At 38.8% G+C, this 10746-nt stretch overlaps 1 protein-coding gene across 6 annotated transcripts in view; it reads right to left on the bottom strand.

Moving 5' to 3' along the window:
* Nucleotides 1-10746, bottom strand: part of LOC136242377 (GPI transamidase component PIG-S-like) — an 89321-nt gene that overhangs the window by 64488 nt on the left and 14087 nt on the right. For 3 of the 6 annotated variants that reach the window (XM_066033791.1, XM_066033792.1, XM_066033790.1), the window contains one exon: nt 7530-7644. In XM_066033791.1, coding sequence (XP_065889863.1) covers nt 7530-7644 — 115 coding nt within the window. Of the gene's footprint in view, nt 1-7529; nt 7645-10276; nt 10420-10487; nt 10658-10746 lie in introns of those variants that run through there. The other 3 variants (XM_066033793.1, XM_066033788.1, XM_066033789.1) reach the window with 2 other exon arrangements.

Genomic DNA, 10746 nt, shown 5'->3' on the forward strand with positions numbered 1-10746 from the left:
GCTTGTTTCTAGCTGATCTCTATACAGGGTGACTTGTTTGTAGTTGAAGTCTCTACAGGGTGATTTGTTTGTAGCTGAACTCTCTACAAGGTAACTTCTAGCTGATCTTTCTACAGGGTAATTTGTTTGTAGCTGAATTCTCTACAGGGCGAATTGTTTGCAGCTGAACTCTCTACATGGTAGTTTCTTTGTAGCTGAACTCTCAACAGTGTAACTTCTTCTAGCTGAACGTGGCTTGTTTCTAGCTGATCCCTCTACAGGGTGACTTGTTTGTAGCTGAACTCTCTACAAGGTAACTTCTTCTAGCTGATCTTTCTACAGGGTGATTTGTTTGTAGCTGAATTCTCTACAGGGCGATTTGTTTGCAGCTAAACTGCTGAACTCTCTACAATGTAACTTCTTCTAGCTGAACTCTCTACGGGTGGCTTGTTTCTAGCTGATCTCTCTGCAGGGTGAATTGTTTCTAGCTGAACTCTCTACAGGGTGATTTGTTTGTAGCTGAACTCTCTACAAGGTAACTTCTTCTAGCTGATCTTTCTACAGGGTGATTTGTTTGTAGCTGAATTCTCTACAGGGCAATTTGTTTGCAGCTGAACTCTCTACATGGTAGTTTCTTTGTAGCTGAACTCTCTACAATGTAACTTCTTCTAGCTGAACTCTCTACAGGGTGACTTGTTTGTAGTTGAATCCTCTACAGGGTGATTTGTTTGTAGCTAAACTCTCTACAAGGTAACTTCTTCTAGCTGATCTTTCTACAGGGTGATTTGTTTGCAGCTGAATTCTCTACAGGGTAATTTGTTTGCAGCTGAACTCTCTACATGGTAGTTTCTTTGTAGCTGATCTCTCTACAATGTCACTTCTTCTAGCTGAACTCTCTACAGGGTGACTTGTTTGTAGTTGAATCCTCTACAGGGTGATTTGTTTGTAGCTGAACTCTCTACAAGGTAACTTCTTCTAGCTGATCTTTCTACAGGGTGATTTGTTTGCAGCTGAATTCTCTACAGGGCAATTTGTTTGCAGCTGAACTCTCTACATGGTAGTTTCTTTGTAGCTGAATTTCTTTGTAGCTGAACTCTCTACAATGTAACTTCTTCTAGCTGAACTCTCTACAGGGTGACTTGTTTGTAGCTGAATCCTCTACAGGGTGATTTGCTTGTAGCTGAATCCTCTACAGGGTGATTTGCTTGTAGCTGAACTCTCTACAAGGTAACTTCTTCTAGCTGATCTTTCTACAGGGTGATTTGTTTGTAGCTGAATTCTCTACAGGGCGATTTGTTTGCAGCTGAATTCTCTACATGGTAGTTTCTTTGTAGCTGAACTCTCTACAATGTAACTTCTTCTAGCTGAACTCTCTACAGGATGACTTGTTTCTAGCTGATCTCTGTACAGGGTGATTTGTTCCTAGCTGAACTCTCTACAGGTGATTTGTTTGCAGCTGAACTCTCTTACATAGTGGTTTCTTTGTAGCTGAACTCTCTACAATGTAACTTCTTCTAGCTGAACTCTCTACAGGATGACTTGTTTCTAGCTGATCTCTCTACAGGGTGATCTGTTCGTAGCTGAACTCTGTACAGAGTGGTTTGTTTGCAGCTGAACTCTCTTACATGGTGGTTTCTTTGTAGCTGAACTCTCTACAAAGTGACTTCTTCTAGCTGATCTATCTACAGGATGGCTTGTTTCTAACTGAACTCTTTACAGTGTGATCTGTTCATAGCGGAACTTTCTACTGGGTGATTTGTTTGCAGCTAAACTTTTTGCATGATTGTTTCTTTGTAACTGAACTCTCTACAAGGTAACTTCTTCTAGCTGATCTCTCTACAGGATGACTTGTTTCTAACTGAACTCTCTACAGTGTGATCTGTTCATAGCGGAACTTTCTACTGGGTGATTTGTTTACAGCTAAACTCTTTGCATGATTGTTTCTTTGTAACTGAACTGCCTACAATGTAACTTCTTCTAGCTGATCTCTCTACAGGATGACTTGTTTCTAACTGAACTCTCTATAGTGTGATCTGTTCATAGCGGAACTTTCTACTGGGTGATTTGTTTACAGCTAAACTCTTTGCGTGATTGTTTCTTTGTAACTGAACTCTCTACAAGGTAACTTCTTCTAGCTGATCTCTCTACAGGGCAATTTGTTTGTAGCTGAATTTTCTACAGAGTGATTTATTTGAGCTGAACTCTCTACATGATGGCTTCTTTGTAGCTGAACTCTCTATCAGGCACCTTCTTCTAGCTGATCTGACTACAGGGTGACATGTTTGTAGCTGAATTCCCTACAGAATAACTTGCAATGTATGCATGCAGCTGAATGCTTTATTAGGGTGACTGTTCTATTAGAGTATCTCGATCTCGCATTTGCTGCACGTAGTTGCCTTTCGAATCATAACTCAGTGATTTGTAATCTGATTCTTCTGTACTACTGCAAGAACTTTCTATGATGATTATTCCAGCTACATACTGATTTTCAGCTTGTTGCTCTAAGCGGTTTGCCTGGTAGACACGAAAACTAATAGTTTTTTTATTCATAAAAATCGATCGCATAATTTTAACACAGGTTGGGTTTTGTGTCATATCTCCATGGTCTTTATCTCGATTCCTTTCAAACCACAAAAAAGCACTCCTACGATGGTTGCTCCATCTACATATCAATTTTCAACTGATTCCTCCAAGGGGTTTACCCTGTAGGCGTGACAGACCTTCGACCTTATTTTACGCAAATAATCGGTCATAACTCCGTGAATGTTCATCGGATTCCTACCAAAGGTGGTATGGAGATTCGCCTTAATGAGCCCTTTAAGTGTGCCAAATTTCAGCCCAATCCAAGCACGCATTCGTGTTTTATGGCGAATTTTGCGAAGTGTGCAAAATGAAGATGAAGAAGAAAAAAACGAAGAAATTAAAACAAAATTTTGTTCGCTTGTATCTCGGAAATGGCTGGAGCGATTTTCTTCAAATTTGGTATGTAGACTCCCCTAACTGGGCGGCACGTCTCTAGCAAATTTGGTTCCAATCGGATAAGGGATCACAGAGCTACATAGATGTGAAAATTGCATTTTCTTTCTTCCTGTTAATATAATCACGGTGTGGCGCGCCGGCTTCTTGGGCCGCACGACACACTATCGTGTGTCTTGATATTTTTAGTTACTGGCTGTGCCCTTATATTACAGCTAGTATTACAATTGTTCTGGAATATATGATGGTGTCATTTCATCATTATTACACTTAGGTGACTCACATTGTGAAAGCATTATGAATCACTTAAACAAAGTTACATCATTTTTCAGTCAAAAATATTGCCAAATTTTAATACTGAATAGGCTAAATTTGCAAAATTTTTCTGTAGGGGGCATGCCCCCAAACCCTTCTAGATAGAGCATGCTCCACATGCTGAGTGTGCTTTGCACACTATAGCTAGTTGTATTAACCAGTTGTTACTTTTCTTAGCCAACCAACCAATGTTAGCACCCCCTTCTGAAACCTAGATCCGCTCCTGGTTATGCTACTTCTAAAAACCAGGTGCCATACAGCAAACAAACCTAACTGAATTAATTAACAGTGTACTAAACTAAAATTTGGATTTTGCTTTATTGCTACATACACAATTGAATCATAGTAATTTGTATTTTATATTTGATGAAATATTTCATAATTCTGTAATTACATTTCTAAACACTGCTAAGGAGGAGTAACTCAAAGAAAAAAAAATGCTTTAATCCACACAAATGTATCTTCTTAACTGTTCTACAAGTATATAGAAAAATTTGGAATTTTCAACTACTAGAGTAGGGACTATATATCACATCAATAAAAGTACTGAAACAAGCTAGAGTAGTGCAAGATATTAAATCAGAGTAAAACAATAAGAAGTGTTATATCCCTACTATGCTCAAGATACCATAATGGAAATGTGCAGTAGGGATATAATATTCAGTGGCGGATATAGGATTTTTAAAAGGGGGTTTCTAAAAGTTGGTATAGCTGGATAAGGCATCTGATGACATTTCTCCAGAAGTTTTTGAGATTTTAGAAACTCTGAGATTGGATTTCAGGCTACTTTTAGTTAGCAATTACAATAAATCCAATGCTTTAAACTGTAAATACTATAGCTAACTATAGGGCAAATATGGTGACTGTAAGCTGTAGCTTTATTGCTCTATTAGAGTAGTTACTTGACTGCTCTATTAGAGTAGTTACTTGACTGCTCTATTAGAGTATCTTGATCGTTTTTAATCCAGTGAGAGGTGAAAAGTGAAGTGTTGCTGAGAATTTAATAGCTATAAATGATGTCAGTTAAGTGCAGCTACATGCATGCTGCTGAAATACAGAGGTATATAGTTGATTGATATGACAAATTGTCAGTACAACAATGTTTATGTATTTAGACTTCCACTGAGCTAAATTTATAAGGGGGTTTCTGTTGAAACCCCAGAAACCCATCTAGATCCGCTACTGATACTTCTTATTGTTTTACTGTGATTTATAATACCGTGCACTACTCCAGCTTGTTTCAGTACTTTTATCGATGTGCTATTGTCCCTACTCTAGTTGAAAATTCCATATGTTTCTATGTACTTGTAAAACAGTTAAAAAGATACTTTTGTGCATTATTAGTGGGTTAAAACGTTTTGTTCGAGATACGCCTCCTTAGCAGTTAATGTAATTACAGAATTACAAAATATTTCATAAATTACGACCATTATGGTATCTTGAGCACAGTAGGGATATAACACTTCTTACTGTTTTACTGTGATTTAATATCATGCACTACTCCAGCTTGCTTCAGTACTTTTTATCAATGTGCTATGTCCCCACGCTAGTTGAAAATTCCTAATTTTTCTGTGTACTTGTTTGTTAACATTTTTTGCAAATAATTATTATGACTGGTGAACCCACGCACACCGCATCTGAAACGACACTACGCGCCCCAGCTATATATCAATTATCGTCTGAAAAGTGAAGTATCCATTACGCTTCATTGTCGGCTATGTTTAACCCGTTACACAGCATTCGGATCAAGAACAGTTCAAAAACACCTCTGCAATCCATGCAAACCAAAAGAAAGAAAGTGTCGCGCCCCCCAGTTATATCAATTATCATTTGAGAAGTGAAGTATCCATTACGCTTCATTGTCAGCTATGTTCAACCCTTTACACAGCAGTACGAATTACACAGCAGTACAAATCAAGAACTGTTCAAAAGCAATCAAAATAGCCACTATGAAAATACGGACGATTTCATTATGAAGGGAAGCCATCACGTGCTACCGTCAAATCGACACTTTTCACTGTCAGCAAAGATGAATGGAACACAAAGAAGGACAGTGCTACTGTAAGTCCATGAAGAATGCATTGTATGTACTGCGGTATGCCAAAAGGCACCTTTCGGACTGAAGTGACGTTGAACAGTGAAAAAATCAAGCCCGTAGCCTTAGCCGTTATAGAGTTACGCTTGTCTGAAGGCATCATTCAGTCAGTCAGTCAAGCAGTAAGTCAGGCAGTCAGTCAGTAGAAAATTCTGTTAAATAAATATTTTTTAAAATTCCGTAGCAACTTGTTGAAAGCGTTTCGGATCGATCTGAAAGCTTGTTTGGGCTTAGTTTTACCTCACCAATACTGTGTCATTGTAGTCAGGGAAACTGAGGATGGTTTTTAGGTGATTTCATTTCGTGGGCCATGCCTACTACACAGTTAATCTATAACATTTCCTTACGCAAATTCTTCAGGCAAAGCTGCTCTTCATTTTTGTTCACATATGTACAGGCATCCCCCTTTTTAACTCCGGTAGCCTAGGAGGCCGACTGTGTTGCTGTTTGACGTCCGTAGAGCCCATTTGAAAAGGCCTTTACTGTGTCCTTCTAAACCCGTTTCACCCGTATTTCAAATCGGCACTCTTAAACCCAAGCTTACCTGCCCAGAAGTTTAATACAGGCTCTATATGGGTTTATTTTCATGTAAAGGCTGTTTTTAGTGAACAAAGTTTTGCTCACGTGGGTGCGAAAAGACAAACAAATATACATACATACATACAATTTTCGGAAAAAAGTTTCAGTAAACCAGGTGCACGCCCACAGCCAGCCTTTTGCCAGCTGTGGGCACACGCCTGGTTTAAAAAAAAGTAGTGAAATAGGTGAATAGCTAAAAAGCAGTGAAACAATCTATACCTGCAGATATACTAACCAGTCTATAACCATTACTGAATTAGGAATTATTAGGCATAGACAACCTCTTTTTTACTACTTTTCAACTATTCCCTTGCTTTATTTACTACTCTCTTTTCTTTAATCTAAAATAAAATTCCTAATTTTTCTTCTACTTGTTTGTTTACTTTTTTACCTTTGTTTTCAGCTAATGTTACACAATGTTACAAATGAAGAACAATATGCAAGAGAAGTGCTCTGTCAGCAATGGTATAGATAATTTCTCTTGTTTCACTACTTTTTAGCTATTCCAGTTATTTTTGTTAGCAAAAATAACTGGAATACAAAGGACAACAAAGGAAAGTCCATGATGCGTGTATTTTATATGTACCAAAAAGGGATGTCTGTGGACGAAGGAATGTCAAACAGTGAAGAAATCAAGCCTGTAGCCTTATCCATTGTCGAGTTATACTTGGTCGGAGGCATGGGTGATTGTTTTGGAGCTGGGCGCTCAGCTGGGATTGGGGAGGGGGTGGCTTGGCCGTCCCCCTTCACCTCAGAATAATATCTAGCCAAACTGAAAAGTGTGAAAAAGATCAATATACTATAATAGAATGCTCAAATACCCTAATAGGCAGTCAAAGCACTTCATGCAACAAACATGTTCCTATAAGTATAAAACCCAAATAAAAATTGTTACCTACAGTGGTACTCGAAATACCGACCTGTTACTTTGAGAGTTAGCATCTTACCACAACACTAAGTGTTCCAGGCTGGCTTATAATATATATATATATATATATACAGTGGAACCTCGGTTATCTGAACCCCTTGGGACCAGGGGTAGTCCATAAGTCGAAAAGTCTGTGTCTCAGAAACTGTAACCTTAAAATAGCATAAAGAAATATTTGTTAAAATATCAGTATTATCAAATACCCTAATAAAACAGTCACTACTCTAATAGAACAGTCATTTCCGTAGTTCGGTTAACCAAGAATCTGGTTAAGTGGGGTCCGGATAACTGAGATTCCACTGTAATCATAATCGTATGACCTCAGATTAATGAGTATATTACAATTGGGGAAAGGAAGGAAATAAGGTCATTATCAATTAAAGTGAAGGTCAATATCAATTAAAGTGCATTCTAATCTTATCCTTAAAATCATCTAATGAGCTGCAACCAATAATATGTGATGGTAAATTGTTCCAAAGCTTGATTGTGGAAGGGTAGAAGCTAAATTTGTAAGAATCTAAAGCTGTACATAGACTGCTCGCTGTGTGTATTTAAAATGGTTTCCCTTCGAAGATATTGATGGTTGACTATGTAAACAAGTAGTGGAATATTAACAATTTCATGAACAATATCAATATTTCTTATGCAATGCATTACCTTGTTCAGTAATTCTCAAATACTCCTGTATCTTGGCTAGGAACAAGTCATCTCGTTTAGCATCATCCTCCAATAGCATAGCTACTACAATCTGTCTTGTAATAGTGATGACATTCTAGCAAAGAACATGAATGTAAAAGATTGACATGTAGCATATGCAAATATATATATGCACATTTTAAAAGGGGAATAGGGATCACTGAATAAAGCCATGAATCAAGAGATCACTAGGTGGTAATGTAAACGACAAATCCCTATTTTGACTCTCAGCCAAGAAATTACATAATGTTTTACTCATCTTTTTGACATAATTGACAGCAAACCACCGCAGCTTATTGCAGCTAGATCACTAAAAGCAGCATTATACGGAGTGTGGTTGATCCATATGATTACTTTAGATGTATCTACTCCTACTTCTAGTCGCTCAAGTGTTTCAAATAATGTAGTTTTGTGGCTTTTAATTGTGCTCAGTGCAAAAAATTAATGCCTCGGTATGGATGAAGAAGACGTCAAAATTAAGAAAGGCAAAGCACAGAATGCAGCCCAGGGAGAAATGAAATGCGAGATTCTTTAAATACTGCGAGTAACTTGCAAGAAAAGTGACATTTCAGTGCAAGAATCTTGCTTGCAAACTTGCAAGTCTTGCACATCATTTCTCCCTAGGAGACACTTGGCAGGCAAGCCATTCAACCATGCACCAAACGTGTACACATCTCCATATGAACATCAATACACTATACATCACTATATATAATACTTTATTGCACTACTGTATGAAAGATGACAAAAATGAAAAGTGGATTTTCTTCTCAAGAGAATGATGATTACAGTAAAGGTAGTGACAGGTGTCGTTTGGCTTCATTGCAAGATCAGGAGGATAATAGACAATGCACTTTATGTTATGGCCTAGCTACGCGCTTTAGTTTACATAACGTATGGTAAAAAAACATGACCATAAATATTTTGTCAGGCATTTGAACAAAAAGATTTTGTTAGCATGTGGCCATTTGTCCAGTTCCGGACACCGATATCACCAGGCTATTCGTCCGGTTCGGATCGCGCGGTCCTGTTCGTCCGGTACTATTCGTCCAACAGTGTCACCCATAACTCGAGTATCAAACACACTAGTTGTATGAAGGTAAGTGTTTGGATGAGTTCGAGATGAGCTAGGGTTGGAGTGAGCGAAGCAAGCATCCCAGCGAAGCCGGGCCAACCCTAGTTCACCTCGAACTCACCCAAAAACTTACCTTCATACAGACAGTGAAATTCATCATTGTGCTTAACAGGCAAACGTCACGTTAGCATTAGGGTTGAGGACGGGTTCAGCTTTGGTTTCTTCTTCACTGGGTGTTCTTCTCATATAGGTTTCTTCTTGAATGACGTATATAAGGTAGAAACTAAAAGAGCTGGTTAGCTGGTAGCCACGTAGCACAGTGGTTACGATCCTTGCCTCGCACACTGGTGGAGGTCATGGGTTGGAGGTCATGGGTTCGATTCCCCAACAGACCATGATGTTTCGTTCGTTTTAGGACCCTTTTTGGTTTAAGTTTTTATACACATGAACCGGATCACGTGTACTGAGCCGGGCCATATGGCCGGATGAATAGCTTGGTAAAATCGGCGTCTGGAACCATACGAATAGCCTCTACCTTTTGTTAGTGGCTATGGGTCAAAAATGTAAATGAGCCAAACTCACGTGTAATTGCATCCATAAGTTATTAAATGTCTAGCTCAATGCATACATACTATAATAATCATGTGTGATGACTATGCCCTGCCACTAGAGTTGTTAGCCAAGAAAGTGGAAATAAAAAAAAAGAAAATAATTGCTGACTGAACAAGCACTCCACTTGAACTAAGGAATGGCTATATAGACGAGTGTTAATGTCTCTAGGCTGCCTTGCCTCCATTCTCTGATCCTGACTCGGCACTTCGATAGGTGACTGTCCACCTTTGTCCTTCACTCCTTGTCAAAATTTATTGTAATCACATGATCCTAGATAACCCCATAGCCAGAAAGAAAAGCATTGTATGGTGAGTATTGTATAAGTTGTGCTTCTTATTCTTGTACAATAGTTTCAGTGAATCCAGCCCACATTTTTAATTACTATGGGAAGGCAGTGCCCTGATCTGGCTACATCACTGGCACCATAACGGTATTGTGAGGCTGGTTTTTGAAAAGCCCAAACCTTCATGATCCTTAATGTACAGTACATACATCTTGTACATGTGTAAGTACATAGGCATGCAGTGTAGGTAGATCTACGACTGCAATCAAAGTCTTGACTAGCCAAAATTTTGCTGTAATGTGACTTAGAGCCTTCACCAGTGTGTAACCTGTGATTTGGTAAATAACATTTATACTTTCCATTGTGGATTTTACACATATTTCCTTGACTGTTGACTTGGCATGATTTATCTGCTTTGACTGTTTATTGGAGTTAAATCACGGTCCAAGGAAGTGACAGACACTCGCTGTAGGTAGATCTGTGACCGCGGTCAAACTCTAAGACAAGGATCAAGATCACCAAGTTCATACCACGCCAACGGCTAAAATTTCCAAATATCATCACTAAGTCACAGGTAATAGATTGAAAAGGCTCTTAGTCAAAGGTCAGTGTGGAATTTTGGTGGGTCAAGACTTGACCGCGGTCGCAGATCTACCTACAATGTGTACCTACGTGACACCCCTTTGAGGTCGCAGATCTACCAACAGTGAAAGCCTGTCATTGTGTCTTAACACATACTTCACGGTTGGATAACTGCTCTATCTCCTTATAGGGAAGGGTCGCGCGATAAACTTCTGTGGTCTTCCACCATAACGGCAGCACGACAAATACGGCTAAAACTCCAACGCTGAGTGCTGCTAATAGCTTCTTTTGTTCAACCACTGTGATGTAAGTAAAAGTATACATCCATCTAACGTTTACCATGCTCTATGAAATTTTCTTCGCTAACCTGCGGATTTTTCTAGGAGCATATTACTACAAGCATAGACAGTACTTTTATCCACGGTCAAACAAGATAACGTCGGTTGGCAGAGGAGGTACGACTCGAATTAAGCGCTATTGAAAAGAATTCGCAATCCTTCTACCATAGATACACAAATAGACTATTATCTATGCTTCTACCATAGAGGGGTGTCTATTATCTATACTTCTACGGAGTGGCTATTCGCACGGTCACGTGCTAATCAATCTCGTTATGTACAGACTTG

The sequence above is a fragment of the Dysidea avara genome, chromosome 13 (assembly GCF_963678975.1).
Source record: "Dysidea avara chromosome 13, odDysAvar1.4, whole genome shotgun sequence".
Taxonomy (NCBI): domain Eukaryota; kingdom Metazoa; phylum Porifera; class Demospongiae; order Dictyoceratida; family Dysideidae; genus Dysidea; species Dysidea avara.